The 17,482-nt window shown below is 53.6% G+C and overlaps 8 protein-coding genes across 8 annotated transcripts; 3 read left to right on the forward strand and 5 right to left on the reverse strand.

The window, feature by feature from the left end:
* Positions 1-1,961: 1,961 nt before the first annotated feature.
* Positions 1,962-3,827, reverse strand: nde1 (nuclear distribution protein NudE; the record flags this gene model as incomplete). Its single annotated transcript, XM_750110.1, has 1 exon — positions 1,962-3,827. One exon carries the CDS (start codon positions 3,825-3,827, stop codon positions 1,962-1,964), a length of 1,866 nt encoding a protein of 621 aa, XP_755203.1.
* A 695-nt stretch (positions 3,828-4,522) lies between these two features.
* On the forward strand, positions 4,523-6,493 carry AFUA_2G08700 (cysteine hydrolase family protein; the record flags this gene model as incomplete). Its single annotated transcript, XM_750111.2, has 5 exons — positions 4,523-4,749; positions 5,071-5,216; positions 5,312-5,736; positions 5,801-5,932; positions 5,991-6,493. The coding sequence occupies exons 2-5, from the start codon at positions 5,110-5,112 to the stop codon at positions 6,491-6,493; spliced, it is 1,167 nt and encodes a 388-aa protein (XP_755204.2). The 5' UTR covers positions 4,523-4,749; positions 5,071-5,109.
* Positions 6,494-6,891: 398 nt separating this feature from the next.
* On the reverse strand, positions 6,892-7,511 carry AFUA_2G08720 (TRAPP subunit TRS20; the record flags this gene model as incomplete). The annotated part of the gene is made up of 2 exons (XM_750113.1): positions 6,892-7,264; positions 7,321-7,511. 2 exons carry the CDS (start codon positions 7,509-7,511, stop codon positions 6,892-6,894), a joined length of 564 nt encoding a protein of 187 aa, XP_755206.1.
* Positions 7,512-7,685: 174 nt separating this feature from the next.
* AFUA_2G08730 (splicing regulator NSRP1-like domain-containing protein) lies at positions 7,686-9,137 on the forward strand (the record flags this gene model as incomplete). Its single annotated transcript, XM_750114.2, has 1 exon — positions 7,686-9,137. Exon 1 carries the CDS (start codon positions 7,761-7,763, stop codon positions 9,135-9,137), a length of 1,377 nt encoding a protein of 458 aa, XP_755207.1. The 5' UTR covers positions 7,686-7,760.
* A 252-nt stretch (positions 9,138-9,389) lies between these two features.
* On the reverse strand, positions 9,390-11,188 carry AFUA_2G08740 (Zn(2+) transporter ZRT3; the record flags this gene model as incomplete). The annotated part of the gene is made up of 4 exons (XM_750115.1): positions 9,390-9,474; positions 9,608-10,905; positions 10,954-11,042; positions 11,134-11,188. 4 exons carry the CDS (start codon positions 11,186-11,188, stop codon positions 9,390-9,392), a joined length of 1,527 nt encoding a protein of 508 aa, XP_755208.1.
* Positions 11,189-12,048: 860 nt separating this feature from the next.
* AFUA_2G08750 (DNA/RNA non-specific endonuclease) lies at positions 12,049-13,071 on the forward strand (the record flags this gene model as incomplete). The annotated part of the gene is made up of 1 exon (XM_750116.1): positions 12,049-13,071. The coding sequence occupies one exon, from the start codon at positions 12,049-12,051 to the stop codon at positions 13,069-13,071; it is 1,023 nt and encodes a 340-aa protein (XP_755209.1).
* Positions 13,072-13,278: 207 nt separating this feature from the next.
* Positions 13,279-14,579, reverse strand: AFUA_2G08770 (putative RING finger domain protein; the record flags this gene model as incomplete). The annotated part of the gene is made up of 3 exons (XM_750117.1): positions 13,279-13,622; positions 13,678-13,936; positions 13,992-14,579. The coding sequence occupies 3 exons, from the start codon at positions 14,577-14,579 to the stop codon at positions 13,279-13,281; spliced, it is 1,191 nt and encodes a 396-aa protein (XP_755210.1).
* Positions 14,580-14,952: 373 nt separating this feature from the next.
* On the reverse strand, positions 14,953-16,933 carry AFUA_2G08775 (SET domain-containing protein; the record flags this gene model as incomplete). The annotated part of the gene is made up of 2 exons (XM_001481611.1): positions 14,953-16,805; positions 16,861-16,933. The coding sequence occupies 2 exons, from the start codon at positions 16,931-16,933 to the stop codon at positions 14,953-14,955; spliced, it is 1,926 nt and encodes a 641-aa protein (XP_001481661.1).
* Between the last annotated feature and the right edge of the window lie 549 nt (positions 16,934-17,482).

The following is a 17,482-nucleotide window of genomic DNA, read 5'->3' on the forward strand; positions in this document are numbered from 1 at the left end:
TTGGGCCCATGACGTTTTCTTCCCACCAGATTTCCTCTTCCGCCCCAGGCTCGTCCTCAATGCTTTAAGTACTCCGTAGATCAATAAGTTCCCCATCTTTGATCAACCATCAATGACGCTGTATCATGTAGGTAGATCTTTAATCGTGTGCATGTCACTCCAGCTAGAGAGGTACTGGTTCGATACCGTCTGTTCCCCTGTATCTCGATTTCGACGCCAAGTCAACCAACAGCCGCACCACATGGCTGAAGCGTCATCTTTTGCTCTCTATCTACCTAGTCTACAGACGAGGGGATGAAACCACGCTGTAAAGATATACTCCGTAGACCAATGCCGAGACCTCGCGGTCGCAAAAGTGATTGCAATCTATCTAGCTACCCGAAGAAGTATCTACAGGAAGTCCGGATACAAGGATCTAGACTAATTTGCAGACCTCCGCTCGGGGCTAAAAGCCGGGACTCGGGATATAGGTGGCAGATACAGAGTACAGATACGAACACATTCTACTCCGTACCTGATGGAGTTACTATACTCCGTCCATCATCCTCCAAGCAACTCCGGAGATACAAGATAGCGATAAGTGAGCCCTTATGGCGCCGAATTACTTTCAACTCATCCAGTCTTTTCTATTCTTCAAGAGAAATCGCAATTCCCACAGACAAATCAAATGAACGAATCGGTTTCCGAGCGCCGAATCCAGCCACAACCAAGATACTGTCTTCGGTCCTGCTCACTACCATACACAGTAGGTCCTAGTAGTAGGTAGTAGGTAGTAGCACTACTGTAGTATGGAGTATAGTAGTCGTACCCGCCTAACCGCATCGAGACATGTTGGCGCCCCACAAACCCTCTACCACAACCAATCACCAATCCAGTATTTGCCAACCGCGTTGGGACGTGGGAACTGATCGCCCTCAGCAAATCTGACAGTGGCGGGAGAAACGGGGAAAAGAGAGTCCGCGCTCTGCATCTCTTTCTGGTATGGTGCGCCAGTTGCCAGTTTCCCGTTACTGCATGTTCGGTCCGAGCGAGCATGGGTCAGGGCAGTTTCCAACCTTGGGTGCGTCAGTAGTAGTTAGTTTCTACAGGGATAATTTATACGAGGGCAAGCATTTAGTTCGATTCCGAGTCAGATTATACGAATACCTCGGTTTGTCGAAATTCGGAGATTATGCCCGAAATACGAAACGTAGTTCAGGGCAAGTTGCGTTGAACGATGAATGCCTTGAAACCAAGCAAGACGGGCCGATAGACCGATCTACTCTTCTATACAACCGATTGATCGACTGCCATCCTTTGGCAGAGCGCCAGGCACAGAGTAGTATCCAGGTTGTCTGGAGTGACCCCCGCTGGACGTACCGTCCCTTTCGAAAGTCCTTATTTCTCCACAGGCATCTGGACGATTATGTCCATGACCCAGACCCTGGTCTGCTACGAAAAGCTCCAAAGAATATCTAACAAACTGTCGCTGGGTATTCTCTAACGCCAAAGGCAACAATAAGTAGTAATATGAAAAGAAAGCTCCAAGGAAAGTAGTGCTGAGAAACAGCTTGGACGCCACAGTGCCATTGCAGGGAACTGCAACGGCTTCTGCGAGCATGTGAAACAAATGCGCTATTAGACGCGATCCCAACTCCGCCATCCGCCCGTCCCAAATGTACAAGTCAGGGACTACCTTATCCATTAACAAGGGACTAGCAGAGAAGAGAACTCTTCGACAGAGGTCATCCCTCATCTATGATCAATCTTCTAGCGTCCGGCCGAAAGCCTCTAAGGGACGCCAACGCTTCAATCTGGACCCGACCTTGGGACTTTCAAGGTCTTGAGGGTATTAAGTATGTAAATGTAGGATAAATGAAAACGGACTGGTTCAGGAGGACACCCTCTAAAGCGGGTCAACTTCAATGCACCGGACGGATACATTCGTTCGTGTACCGCCGGGAGATCCGAGTAGGTTTAATTTAATAAGTTTCTCCAAGATCGGTAATGTTGGATTTTCGCTCTGGTGGTCCCATGTCGCCTTCCAACCGGTCAAAGCCAGTGCTGGTTCTCAATGTTCGAGGCGCTGGGATACCAGAGATCCCGCTTGGGGTTCTTTTCTTAAGCCCAGTCGGCGTGGAGATGGACGGAAGCCGAGTCTCGCGGATCTCGCTGATCCTGGCCCGTAAGGACATATGCATAGCAAGGTCCTCGTCCTCGTCAATGTGGGCCATCCCATTGACAACTCCATTCTGATTAGATGGGTTACTGAGTGAGGATCGTGGTCGACGGCTCTCGGTGGTCGGGTTGGTCGAGTAGTGCCCCAACGGTGTCTTGGTCCGACTCTGACGGCTCTCGGGTCGTGTGGATGGAGTCACGCTCGGATGGGTACTGTGGCTGACAGAGCTGTGGCTCGAGTAACTAGTACGACTGCTTGGGCGACTATCCCCTTGGGTCCTAGCACCAAAGGACGGTCGACTGTGCGGAGCATAAGAAGGCACACTATCACCATCTCGAACAGACGAGCTAAAACTACTCCCACTCAACCGTTTGCGCGAGTTTCTTCGTGCCGTTATTGTAGATGCAACAGGACTCTCGCCCAATATCGACCCCGAACGAGAAGACGTACGAGATGGTGAATCCGACGGGGGTGGCAGTTTGGATTTTGCAGATTGAACTCTCTCCTCGAGCTTCTGCATCTTGCCAATGAGTCCACGAATTTGGTACAGTGAACCCGACTTCGGCAGTCCAGACGACCGAGCATTATTATTATGCTTGTTGGTGTTTTCATTGGGCTTGGGTTTCGGCTTGGGTAAGCCGGGCCGATTCGTAACTGACGGCGTGGGACGGTTACTCGTAAAAGCGTAGGATGTTGCACGCGAGTGGTTGTTATGTTTCTGAGTCCGAGACCCATGCAGCGACCGACTACCAAATGACGAGTCAGAAGCCGAGGCCTTCTGAAGAGGGAAACCGGGCATAGCATTCATTGACTTGCGCAGGCTACTCGACGACTCGGATATCGGCGGTGACGGAGGCGTAGCTGTGGCGGACATGAGCGAGGTTTTCAATGTAGGGGTCGAAAATAACGGCGAGGAAACTATGGATGAAGCAGGGGAACGGTTGAAAAGATCCGGTGTCTGTGGGGTCGATGGACTGCGCAACGAGATAGGCTTCCTGCGTCGGCTGTTTTGCAGTTCTGCATTCCGGAGCTTTTCGTGGATGATTTCCGTTTCGATCTTCAGATCCGAGAGCTCGTCACGCAGACGTTGATTCTCGATGCGCAACTTCTCCCGCTCCTGCTCGCCGGCTCTCATTTCCTCTTCCAATAAGACCGCTCGTTCGATGGCGACGTTGTACTTGGACTCCAGATCCTCCAGGGACGAAGTTGTATGCCGGGCTTGACGTTCATAATCATCGTTTGCGACCTCGATGTCCCGCAGTTTCAGCTGTAGCGTCCGGTTTGCATCCCTCAAAGTCGTGATCTCTTTCTGTAACGTGTTCTGGGCCGAGTTTCCCTCCGCCTTGGATTGCTTGTACTTGGTCTGCCGAGGAAGTGACAGGTTAGCCCTTGGTCCATCATCAGCAATGAAGGTAGTAAACTCCAATCTGACCTTCCACTCCTCGACCTCATATTTCAAACTATCCACTTTCTCCTTCAACAACCGTTCCCGCTTCTCAGATGCCTCGATATCCTTCTCCAGCTCCGCCTCCAGCTCACGGCTGGAGGCCTGGAAGTCCGCTAGCTCAGCCTCTAATTGTTCATACTGCGACTTATACCATGCAAGCTGATCCGACCGGGAGCTGGTACCGTTGGGGCGAGCAGAGGAAGAACCATCGGCCGAGGGCATTATTCCGATACCAGGGGGGCGGTATGACCGAAGATGGACACGGAGGTCGTGCGCACGAGCGATGGTAGCAACTCACTTTCAAGCAGTGACTTGAGAAGAACAGTGAGAGCGTCGGCCGCGATACCGCCGGAAACCGAGCTCATGCACGTCGCGAATAGTATCAACAACCGTGCGTGAACCGGTGGAGGGGACCCCTCGCGGAGGCGGTGTCGCAGTTGATCGGGGGATATAACAGGGACTCGAGACTTGATCGAGACAAAGGAAGAAGATAGAAATCAAGAAGAGAAAAACAATACCAAATTAAATGAAGTTGAAGACCGAGAAGATCCAAACTTACCTTTGCACAACCCTCACAGAGGGGGCTGGTCGAAACATGGATGATTGTTTTGGGGGGGGGGAGTAGTTTGTGATTGTGATGGTGATGTTATCCAGCTGGATTGGCGTACAGACTAGACAGATAGATCGTGCCGTGTCCACGGGAACAAAACAACCTCACCAACTGGATTAAGCACTAGCATACCGCTTTAGAAGTACTTTAGGTACCTAAGGTACTTTGGGTGCTATAGTGTCCGCGATAGTTTGGCGGTAGGTACCAGTTAGGTACAAAAAGGTACAAGGCTTGGTACCTGACGACAACTGTCACATGGTAATTATCAGTTGTGGTAGTGTACCTTAACAAGTACGACTGTATACATTACAACCTCATAAAAACAGCACTAGTCCTATAGTGGTCTAGTCCCGGTCTTCGCCCTCCAGCTTGATTTCCACCGCCCGCAATGTGCGTATTCCGATGATCAAAGGTCAGTGACTGCTCTGGGGGCATGCCTCATGGGCAGTGGAGGTCGGGGCCAACAAGAAAGTGAACTGGAGGTTATTATTGCTTGATTCCCACTTCCCACTTATATTTCCTGATTTTGGTCCGGTAAGTTCCTATTATCCACTTGTTTTCCTTCTCTGCTTGATTTTCCCTCCTATCGGACTCTTACGGGAACTTTCTCCCTCCTTACTCTTCACCTTCTGCCTAGTCTGTATGCTAGGGTGGTAGATCGTGTTATATCCACGCACATCGTACTACTCACAGTAGACCGGAGGGTTGCTTCCACGCACACGGAAAATCGATAACCAGCTACCCGTTTGGTCAATCTGAGATGGCCATTGAGCTTTCATTTTGTTTCCTTCTCTCCCAAACAGAGCTTGGTGACGGGTCACCATGGACCTTTGATGCTAATATGGCGCTCTTCAGATCTCGTCTTTACGGTGAAGATCCACACGACTTGTTGAGATGGCGGACCCCACCGATCTGAATCTCGATGCGCCTAGCGATCTTCAAGATATCCCAGATATGTCCATGCAGCTTGTGCCTCCTCCCGAAGGAACATATCCCGATAAGTAAGTATGCGTGAAATGATCCTAGCCGCCCTTTTATCAATCAGTTCTAGATAAATTGCTTGGACAACTACTTATATCCTTCCCCACATGTAAAGAGCCACTCTTCTTGCAGCAGTGCAAGCGCACAGCAAAGCACATGGATACAATGTTGTGGTCAAGTCATCCAGTACTCCTACCGAGAAGAAGCCCGGGCGTACAGCGAAAGTGTGGCTCCGGTGCGATCGGGGAGGCCATTATCGGCCCCGGAACGGGCTCACAGAGGAGACGAGAAAGCGACGCCGAACATCTCGTTTGATGGACTGTCCGTTTATGCTGGTCGCAGCTGGTACTCCTGGCATCTGGACGTTGACAGTGTTAAATCCAACTCATAATCACGGGCCTATTGTCGAGAAGCCACGACCAGCACCGCAGCATAAGGTTCGAAAGGGCCAGATTCCAGCGGTTCCTTACGATTGGCCGCATGATGCGACCCTAACACCGTATACCACGGCTTTAGTCATCATCGATATGCAGAAGGATTGTATGTATTCCGCATGGCCATCTTGTGCTTGGGCCCGAATACTCATCACTAACGGTCATCACAGTTTGTTCGCCTGGCGGTTACATGGAATACCAAGGATACGACATTTCAGCAGCGCAAAGTCTCATACCCAAACTGCAGCAGGTCCTGAATACATTCCGTACTGCCGGATTTCCTGTTTACCACACTCGCGAAGGTAAAAAGCCTGATACTCTAGTCTCGGTGGTGGACTTCTGATTGACAATGCTGTAAAGGTCATCGGCCTGATTTATCAACTCTCTCAAATAGAGAGGCGTTTCGGTCGCGGAATAATGCATCCGGCATGGGAATTGGCTCCCAAGGACCGTTGGGACGTTTGTTGGTACGCGGGGAAGTCGGACACGATATCGTTGACGAACTGTATCCGCTGCCTGAGGAGCCGGTCATCGACAAGCCGGGTAAAAGTGCGTTTTCGTACACAGATTTTGAGCTTCTTCTCCGAAACAAGGGCATCAAAAATCTGGTCATTGCAGGCGTCACCACGGATGTCTGTGTGTCGACGACGATGCGGGAGGCGAACGACAAAGGCTTCGACTGTGTCATTCTGGAAGACTGCACTGCCGCGGGCGAGCCGTCCCTCCATGTGAGCACGCTTGAATCCGTCAAGATGGAAGGCGGCATCTTTGGCGCCGTCGCCAAAGCAGACGACGTGATCCATGCGGTGGAGAATTTCAAAAACACCACTGTGAAGAAGCTGGCCCCTCAAATGACGGTATGAGGTGGGTCGAAGTAATCTTGGGGAGGCGTTCAGTAGGGTCTGGGAAACAGCGACAGCGACATATCTCTCCTGCTTTTCGGTCCCCATTTCGCATACATTTGGGAGACGTACTTTTGTCCGTTCATCTTGCAGGACACACTCCATCTTTTGAACATTAGCGACCTTTTTATTGCATGCCCCAATGCCCTGGGTCTATGCAAGCAAGACTTTGAAAACAGAGCAACAATATGGGATACTCTGTATTGGTACACGACGCAGAGCGTAATGGGCATCAAATAAATACACGAGTTGAACCCATGCACTTTCGATGCAAATCCATAATAATAATAATAAGCCACACCCCAACGCCACGCTCAGCAAGGTAAAATGCATCAGCCGTAGAAGGGCAGGTCAAGGAATCACAACCACTTCTTCCCCGCGGCCACAACCCTCGCCCGAAACACCGGACTCCGGATTTCCATCCCCTGCCGATAGAACGGGTTCATGGCCGTCTTGACGTAATTCTCATACACCTCGTTCATGAACTGCCGCACCGCCTCCTCCGTTTGCGGCGAGGTCGGATTCGCCGCGATCGAGCTACTCGACGCACGGGACGAGCTCCCGCCACCAACGGAGAAGGACGAGCCAAGCAGCGACGAGCCGGACCCCGCAGTCCCCGTCGAAGGCAGCTGAGGCGGCTGGTGGAGGAGAAGGAATCTTGTTCCGGAGGGTGTGAGGAACGCGGAGATATACGCTGAAGCGGGGGGGTAGGTGTCGATGTGTTTGAGGTACCTAAACATGTAAATTCAGTTCAAATGTCGGTAAGATTGGAATATGGCGGGCCGTACATATTGCCATTCATCCATTGGGCCTCCTCAACAATGTCCAGACTCGAGTGGATGATGAATTGGTTCATGTATTGCGCTGTGTCTGGGAAGCGGAATCGGGCGATGCCATCTCCGCCGCCTTTGGAGGTGCCGAAGGCGATATTGAATAGGGGAACGTCGGTGGGGGAGAGGATAGTGAAATAATACGACATCTTTGGGACAGGTAATCACTTCAAAAGGGGGGGGGAAATAGTCCTTCGCTCGGCAAGTGTAAGGTAGTAAATAACAGGGGACATGGTTCGTTTGTTTGGTGATGATCGAGTCACGTGGTTGATAAGATAACCATCTGATGAACTCATCTCCAACTACTGTAACTAACTGATCTTCAACTTCAAATATAGGCTGCTCATTATCCACTTAAGGATTGTGGTCAGACCTTACAGCGTCCATTTACTAGCACCATGCCCCCTCCGAAGCTGTCCTACGGGCTCAATTTGCCCAGCAAAAAAGCTCCAATCTCGAAACTCGGACCGCCAGGTTCCCAGAAACGCAAGAAGACCATCTTCGATTCCGACTCTGAAGGCGACAACCAGAACGATGCCGGCGACGGCGGCGGTGACGGCCCCATCGAGATAACCACAATTGGCGGTCTCGAAGAACCACCCAGACCGTCCACCAACGAGCGACAAACTACAGAACCGCCTGCAAAACGAAAACCATTGGCTGGTCCCCCAACCGGCAAACCCAACATCAAACCCCTAAGCAAGAACTCCATCTTTGCCGACGGGGAAGAGACCCAAGAACCACAGGCAATGCCGCTGGGCCTCAACCCCGCGAAAAACAAATCCAGCGCGCCACCCACCGCCGAGCTCACAAACCTTTCCGCCCTCCGCAGTAGCAAGAAACACGCCGAGGACGCCCAACAGCTTGACCCCACCATCTACTCCTACGACGCCATCTACGACAGCCTGCATGCCGCCAAATCTGACAAAGCCAAAGCCGCTTCCGCGGACGCCAAAAACGACGGGCCGCGGTACATGACCTCGCTATTGCGCAGTGCAGAGATCCGCAAGCGGGACCAGCTGCGCGCGCGGGACAGGCTGCTCGCCAAAGAGCGTGAGGCAGAGGGCGACGAGTTCGCCGACAAGGAGAAGTTCGTGACGTCCGCGTACAAGGCGCAGCAGGAGGAGCTGCGGCGGATCGAGCAGGAAGAAGCAGAGCGGGAACGGCAGGAGGAGGAGCGGCGGAAGCAGAACGGCGGGGCGGGGATGGTCGGGTTCTACCGGGACATGCTATCGCGAGACGAGCAGCGGCACGAGGAAGTCGTCAAGGCTGCAGAGGAGGCCGCGCGACGGGTGCAGGCGGGCGAGATCCCAGCCGACGAAGCCGCCGCGGAGGCGGAAGCAAGCAAGGAAAAGACCGAGGCGCAGATCGCCGCGGAGCTCAACGCCAAGGGCGCGCACATCGCCATCAACGACGAGGGCGAAATCGTCGACAAGCGGCAGCTGCTGTCCGCGGGGCTGAACGTCGCGCCCAAGCCCAAGCCGTCCGCCTCGGCGAGCGCCGCTGCGGCTGCTGCTCGTGCGGCTGCCAACAAGCCGCGTCTCGACTCGGGGCACCACGCGGCGCGGACGAACCAGCGCGCCCGTCAGACGGAGATGATCGCGCGACAGCTAGAGGAGAAGGCCCGACAGGAAGCCGAGGCCGAGGCCGCGCGACAGCGGGAGATCGCGGAGCGCACGCGTACTCGCAAAACGGAGACGGATGTGCTGAGCGCGAAGGAGCGATATCTGGCGAGAAAGCGGGAGCGAGAAGAAGCGGCCAAGAAGGGGTCGTAGCCTTGCTTGTTTATTTCTTTGCATCCGCCTTGACCAGGTTCTTGGAGTTAACAATGCATTTCTGGCGTTGTGATGTATTATTTTATTCATATGTAGTATATTGTCAATTTGGGAGCATTACCTTAGCATTTCTACCGGAGTATCATCCGAGAGGCTTGGAACACATGCGAACGGATATATATCTTTGCAGAGAGCACCACCCAAGAATGGCATATGAGTAGAGTGATGTATGTAGGTATGCTCTATACTACCCTAACGATTGATAAACAAAACAATCATAACTCGTAATGCAGAGAGACAATCGTCAAAGAACACGCGATAGTAAACAATACCCGCCCTGTGTTCATATACCCAAATTTCTACGGATGCAGCCTTCCCTGATGCAACCATGCACATGCAGACAGAGATTTTGAAGAAAAGAGAGTGAATTTCAACGCCTGAATAAACCCGAGAGCAAGGAGTAAACTCACGCAGTCAGCGCAAAACTCAGCCCCATTAACCCCATTCCAGCGATGGCGAATCCAACACCGAACCCGCGACGGTGCGTCAACCCCAGCCCTTCACTGAAAAGCTGCAGGCCAACCGAGGTCATGATGCCGGCGGTGGCAGCAAACATGCCGCCATAGACACCCCAGGAGGGACCGGTAGTCTCGTCGTGGTGGCCGGCTTTCCGCGCGCCCCAGATCCAAAGAGCGGCGAGGGCGGCGCCGGCGGGCTGGCTGATACCACCAAGTAAGCTGGACCAGAACATGGCTTTCCAGCGGGAATTGAGCGCAAGATAGAGCGGCAGGGCCATGGCGAAGCCTTCACTGATATTGTGGATGAAGAGGGCAACGAAGACGGTCATGCCGAGCGTGGGGCTGGCGTGGTTGGTAGCGTATGTGATGAAGCCCTCTGGGAGCTTATGGAGGGCAATAGCCAACGACGTCTGGAGTCCGATAGAGAGAAAGGCATTCTGGGGCACGTGGTGATGGTGTTGTTGTTGTTGCGCCGATGCTGCCCGTGGCTCTTTGGTCGAATCGTTTTGGTCCTCTGAGGATTTGTGGGGATAGACTTCCAGACCGGTCCGCAAGGAAGATGCGCTGCTTTGGTTTTTCTGGGAGTTACTGGCGTCCGATTGTCCTGAGACGTCTTCTGTCGAATCATGCGACTGGGGGAGCAGGCCTGGGCCAGCCCCTTCTCCAAATCCTACGCGTTCCGAGTCAAGCTGCACGCCAATGCTGTGATGCGTGATCAAGGAAGGGCGAGGCATCTCCTCGACGACGCTAGCCATCTGCGTATTAGTGAGGATCTTGGTACATTCAAGACCGCACGTCTGCGAGAAACCATAGCACGGGCCGTTTTCGTCACATTGGGTTTTAACGCCACCCATGAGCTGATTGATGCGACGAGTCAACCGAGACCGCAGAGGTTCAAGCGCCGGTCGCTCAACGGCACCCGGCATGGACTTGCGAGAAGGCGGCTTTGATTGTAACAGGAGAGGCGTCCGTTCGGTAGAGCCATTTGCCTGGTTCGGAGCGGACGCTAGCTGTTCCTGCCGTCCAACTTCGCCGCGTTCGGGATCTTGGGTGTTGGGTTGGTGACTATGGGCGCAATCGACGACATGAGAGGGAATACGCTGGTGGATGAAGGCGGAAACAAGTCGGATGGCAATCACGCCGGCCAGGAAGAGTCCGATTAGAGTGCAGGCCGCCGCGCGGGGTGAGAATCCAGCTCGAGTCAAGTATTCCTTCGAGGTGGGGAGCATACTGTAGAGGGAGGTGAAGAGCTACGGGATTAGTACTGCCGGCATAAACGGGCAATGGAGTAAAGGTACCATAACACCGGCACTCAGGCATAGAGAGGCTGATAAGAAGCCATTGCTGTTGGCAATCTGGAAGTCCTTGCGACGAGAAAAGCGCCGTACTATAACATCGATGCAGATGAGGGACGAACCAATAACGCAGGCTTTAATGGATTAGATTGGAAAGATTGCAGTTGGTTCTGAAGAACTGACCTGTGCCAGAGACCCCGCTCATCAGCCATCCTCGGAGGTCACTATTGGCAGCCATGATGGGGCTGAGGATGGAGGAGCAAGCGCAGTGGCAGTAGCAGTAGCAGCAATGAAGGCGCAGAGAAGGCGGATGGAAGAAATAGTGATGTCACGAGAATATCCGCAATGAGTGGCAATGACAATGGAAGGTGCCACTATCTTTCTCTTTTTTCCTGTCGCCTCAACTGTTCAGAGATTCAGAAGTTGTTGTCAACCGGATATATCCAATAGACCCATCTGGTTTGTGGCCATCGCCTTTGGCAATGCAATAATACTGAGAGCATTCCTCGAGACCGGGTGCCGCTCACGCAGTATAAATACCGCCGCCGTCTTTCTCCCAAGGTCCGCACTGTCACCGCCGTAAGTATTAACAGGCCGAAGGGCGCTTGGAATCCCATCATGAGACTGATGGCATATCATTCCTCATGTTGGAGCTGGTAGGAATTCATGCAGACGCCAGTCAATAGGCTGACTGACAGCCACCGTCTCGGCGTCTCCCAGTGCAGGGCTCATCTCACATCTCCCCTAACTACTAGTTAATAAATACAGAGATGTCAGCAGAACCTCTAAGCAGATGACCATCTACTCTTTTACAGTTCCATACTAAGTCTCTCTCATATATAGCCAAGGTAGCTGCCTGCCACTATCTCCCTCTTAGATACCTACTCCCTCCCCATACCGTAGGTATCTACTGAGTTGTTGATCCAGCATCTGCGTGCTCGCTGATTGGCCGCGACTTTGGCTTCATCGTTGCTCTCTTCGGCAATATTTTTTCTCTCTCTTAACTCCGCCCCAACTGTCTCCATCTTTTTCCTTCTTTCTTGGCTCGGTCCAACGAGTCTGTTATCTGTTTATCTCTCGCTGGAATTCATATCCGTCATGTCAAAGGCTACTATTGCGGCCATCGCTGCCGCCAGTGCAGCTACTGGTGCTGGTATCACCGCTCTGCTGTACTCTTCATCATCCTCTCGACCTCAACAACAGCAGCAACAACAACAACAACAGCTTCCTCCTCCCCCTCCTCCGTCCCAACCGGCTGCAATCTCTCCTCCTGCAACTATTCCTCCGCCGTCTCTGGCCAAGACTGCCGCCAGTAAACCCTCCGGTGGCTCCCCCGTCGATCCTGCCGGTATCTACCAGTATGGCTTCCCCGGTCCGATCGCCGATACCATCACCTCTTTACCCTTGACCGGCGCCTACGACCGTCGCACACGTAATCCTGCCTGGGTCGCCGAACACATCACGCCGTACTCGCTCTCCCTGAAGAACGCCGACCGGAAACACAGCGCCTTCGTCGAAGACGCCAGCATTCCCGCCATCTTCCGCGCCAAACTGGCCGACTACTTCCGCTCCGGCTATGACCGCGGCCACCAGGTGCCCGCCGCCGATGCCAAATGGTCCCAGGACGCGATGGACGGCACCTTTGCGCTTACCAACATGTGTCCTCAGGTCGGGGAGGGCTTCAACCGCGACTACTGGGCGCATTTTGAGGAGTTTTGCCGCGATCTGACCAAGAAGTACCCCTCCGTCCGCATCGTCACGGGCCCCCTGTACCTGCCCCATCGCGACCCGGACGGCAAGTGGCGCGTCTCGTATGAAGTGATTGGCAACCCGCCCAACGTGGCTGTGCCGACGCACTTTTACAAGGTCATCTACGCCGAGGACGGCACGGCCAGCCCGACCAGCAAGGTCTCGTTGGGTGCGTTTGTGCTTCCCAATGCCCGCATTCCCAACGACAAGCGTCTGGCTGAGTTCGAGGTGCCGCTGGAGGTGCTGGAGCGGGCTAGCGGGTTGGAATTTGCGTCTAAGCTGGATGTTAGCCGTCGCAAGCGTCTCTGCCAGGAGGTCAAGTGCGATATCGTTGTGCGCGAATTCAACAACGCCAGTAAGAGAGCGGCCTAGACTCTGCCGGGCTGAGTGTTCATGTATACATTTACTCCATGTTCTTCCGGATGTACCTATTTTCGTTCTCATTTGTCTGGCGTTGGGCGTCCCTTGGACATGGCCTGTCATCTCATAGATCATCTAGTCTAGGAACTGATACTGGAATACATTTTTCTTTTCACAAGCACATACCCAAATCCCTGGAACACCGTGAATGTGCCAATTTTAACATTGAAAGGCAATCCCAGCCTTCATCGCTACATTCCCTCCCGCCCCTGCAAACCCGGTCCCCTCCGAGCTGACCTGTACTAACCCCGGCCGAATCCCCTGCTCCTTATCCTTCTTCTTCGACTTCTTCCCGTTGCCCTTTTCGGTTCCATGCTCATCAGCTTCAGCCTTGGGATCCCGCGGTGTAATGTCCGCCTCACACACGTAGCAGAGAATCAGACCGTGTAGTTTCGCCGTCCGCTCTTGTTCCTCCTTGCTGGCATGGGGATCGGGGACATCGTGCGGCGTCATGAACTTGGTGACGCACGGTTGGCAGATAACATGACCGCAGGGTTTCGCCACTAATTTCGTTAGCCGAACTGAGCCGCGAGTGGCGCGTAGTAGGGCAATACATACACATCGCCTTGAGCCCATTACTCAGGTTCTTGTTGCAGCTGGGACAGATCCGTGAGACTGTGCCGTCCGCCGCCTTTTCCTCTGTAAAATGCACATCGACCAGCGACTTGAGCGAATAGGCATGGCGGTTCTCGTCCGTCGACCCGGGACAGATAGGCGTCATCTTGACGGCCTTGTTAGCGGCGATTTCGTTGGGATCGGTCGATGGCGTGAGCGAGGGGACCCAGAACGAAGGGAGCGCGGATTTGCTCGACTCCGACTGCACCCAGTTAGCCAGATGTACACCAAAGCCCCTACAACTACAACCCAAGTACCTTCTCCCGCTTCAGCTCCCGCTTCAGCCGCTCCTGTTCTTCCCGCGCAATCCGAGCCATTTCCTTCTCATCCAGCTCAAAAATCTTCTTCCGCTTCCCGTCGACCTCGATCTCGCGCGCCTTGAATGCAGCCAATGCCTCCTCCGTCTCCTCCGCCTTGCGCTTCCGCTGACTATCCCCGTTACCGCCGCCGCCGCCGGTCCCCTTCGTGTGATCATTCTTCGCCGCCTCCAGCCCCATGCTCACAAGCTCAAACTCGCGAAGTTCCCTCCGCCGCGCATCCTCGAGCGCCCGCTCTTCGTCCTCAGCCAGGCGCTTCCGGGCCTCTTCGCGTTCTCGCTCGAGACGTTTGATCTCCTGTCTTTGCGCGAGGAGATCGTTGATGGCGCATTCGCGACAGAAGAGGTCGCCGTTCGTGGCGCAGGCGACGGGCGTTCGGGCCGGCTGTAGGCAGAGTCGACAGGAGCCGAAGGGGAGGAAGGAGTCGCGGCTGATGACGCCGCGTTTGGTGCCCCAGGTCGAGCGGAGGAGGCCCCGTTCGTAGGAGGTGAAATGGGGGAGGGAGGTGTTTCGTTTGGAGTGCGCCATTCTGGGTCGTGGTGGTATTTATCGGCGCATTGATCTCCGGGTATGATGTATGGGGAGGGGGAGCCGATGAGACAGAGTATGTATTTTTTTTAAAGTAGTTTATCTATACACAGACAAGAAGAAACAGCATCTAGCTGGATTGGAACCCGAAACGCATTTAGAAGTTGAGGGGAAAAGTTGGGGACTTGAAGAATCGAAGCTCTGGAGATGAAGATCGATAAGTTAAAGCGTGACATGACATAATCAGTGATCCGTTGTCCTCGTCTCTCTCGCCGTCATTCCACCTTCATCTCACCTTCATCTCCATTCCGACTTTCCATCACTAATGGCCGTCAAGGATCGCTCAATACTCCAACATGTGAGAGAAAAGAAGTTAGCAAAGCTCAACCGGAGCATATTTCTCGGTCTCCGGCCGAACAGGAGGCGTCTCGAGCACCACTCTCTTTCTGGCTGCTACCTGGTGCACAGCAGGCTGCGACGGAACCGGCTCATGCTCGTGAGGAGACACCTGGGTCCATGGTCCGCCAAGGGTCTCATGCTCCTGTTTGCTTTCTCCTTCGTCTTCTTCGTCAGCTCGCTTCTTCGGTTCATTCCTTGCGCCTAGCAGGTGTTGCAGAGCGTCCCTGTTGCGCTCTCTTAATTCCCGCTGCTGCGGCTCTGGCTTCTGCTTGTCGTGAGCCTCGAATTCGGCTACTAATTCGCGGCAGACGTCTAGGAAATCCTTTTCTGGCTCAATGCAGTCTGGATTCGTAATTGTAGTCTCCTTACGCTTTTGTTCCTCCCTCTTCTTCTTCCTGGCTGTCTTCTTTCTCTCTTCCTTTCGCTCTGCCTCCTTTGCCGTTTTCTCCTCAATTATCTGTTTCCTCACCTCGGCATCATACCACCATGGGATGAACTCGACAGGGTCTGGCTCCTCGTCCTCGAATTTCTTCCGTCTCGCGTCCTGCGCATCGTAGCGGATAAGGTATCTGCTCTCTCCAGGCTTTGCCAGGCGGTCGGGAATACGACGGTAGCGGTGCAGTCGGATGTACTCGTCCGGCTTTGCTGTGAGCATGAACAGGACATCTGCAGAGTGCTTTTGGTCTGCAAACATGAAATAGCACTGTTTCACGGCGGATCGGCCGCGGGTGGTAGCTCCGAAGCCCGGCATGAGAGGAGGCATCTGACAATAGACCCTGATTCTGTCGTACAGATGACCGTTGGGACCATGGAGAATCAGAACCAAGCCGCGCGCCTTGATCAAGAAGAGCATAGCTCGGCCGAGATCGCAGTTGTATCCCGCAATCACCGCGCAGTAGAGCCAGACCTGGACCTGGCGCGTGTCGCTGATCTTGAGCCGCTCGTATAGCTTGATCAGCTCATAGGCGTTCTTGAACACCACCGCGGGCCGTTTATACAGGGTATCTGCGTCCTCAAAGATGGTCTCGAGAGTGTAGAGCTTCTCGAGAGCATTCTCCGTCTCGCGGACCGGGTCCCGGCAGAACCGACACACGCACCAGAACTTACAGTACATACTGGACATCAACTGGCGTACGCCACACTCCCCCTTGGCGTAGAAGTAGGCAACGGTGATCTCCTCGCCGGGCCTGATGTCCCTGGACGCACGCACCACCGCCCGTCCAATCTTCGGGGGCAGGCTTTTATCTTCCTCCCCGTTCTCATCCCTCGGATACCGCAACGTATAGTAGAGAGACGCATTCGCGATGCACGCATGGTTCACAAACGCCAGGTTCAGCCCCAGCACTAACACCTTTGCATTCTCCGGCTGCAAAGCAATCATATGGTATCTCTTCCAGATCTGAGCATACGCGGCCCCCCCGGACGAACCCTTGGGCTGTGGATTCGGCAGACATAGAAAACCCCGGTGCCACTCCTCACCCATCGCGCGGACCCTCTCAGCAACGAGATCGTCGGCCGTCTTTGCATTCTTCCAGCACTGAACCTCCGAGCCAGCAAGCCAGGCGACTTTATCTGCGAAGACAACCTCCCCGGCAGGGATGCGCCCGGTCGCAAACAGACCATAGCCGATCGACTCATCGATATATTTGCTCTGAGTCTTGTTCTCGTACGTACGCCTGTAGAGTATCTCGTCTGGATCTCTGGAAACAGGGACCAGACCGGGCCGCCGACTGGACCGCGGTGGCGGCGACGGAGGAGGAGCAGGCAACGCAAGCAGCGGACGGTGCACCTCTACCTGGCCCTGCCCTTGTACCTCTCCCTCTCCACCTTTTAGAAACAATCAGTATTCATCTTATGAATTGATTATGAGTAGAGTGCCCACCAGCACGAGCACGATCCGAACCCATCACGTTGCCGGACATCCCCTCACGTGACTGTGCGAGACCTAAAGACATCCTTCCAGTCAAAAGCAAATAGCTAACAGTCAAACAGTCAGCCATGAACTTCCCTTCACAACCTATTTCCGGGTAAATGAAAGGCAATCCCTACTGTGTTGTGATTCCGTCGTTTATACACTTCACCAACTAAGACTAATCAAGCAAACGAAACAGAAGAATAGATAAAGAACAACCCCGATCTACACTCGGATAGAGAATCAGCCCAAAGTCAGTCCTTCAGTCGTTCAGCTTGCCACTTACTGTCTGTTTGTCTTTCTCTCTTGTTGAGCTCTTTTGATTTGGAGTCAGTCGAGCAATGAGAAGATGACTGCCATAGCCTAGCTGACTATCGACTAACTCAAGTGCAAAGATGAGATGGGATGAGATGAGATGAAGGAGCCCAGAGTGAGAATGAAGATGGAAAAGACTGAGGGGTCAAGAATAGATGGATGAAGAGGAAGAAGGCCGAGACGAACACAACAACAGAAATCAACAACGAGGGGTCAACGACGACGACGCCGAGAAGCACGGTTGCTGTGAAAGCGTGCTGTCCACATGCTGCAAGCG

The sequence above is a fragment of the Aspergillus fumigatus genome, chromosome 2 (assembly GCF_000002655.1).
Source record: "Aspergillus fumigatus Af293 chromosome 2, whole genome shotgun sequence".
In the NCBI taxonomy this organism is placed as follows: domain Eukaryota; kingdom Fungi; phylum Ascomycota; class Eurotiomycetes; order Eurotiales; family Aspergillaceae; genus Aspergillus; species Aspergillus fumigatus.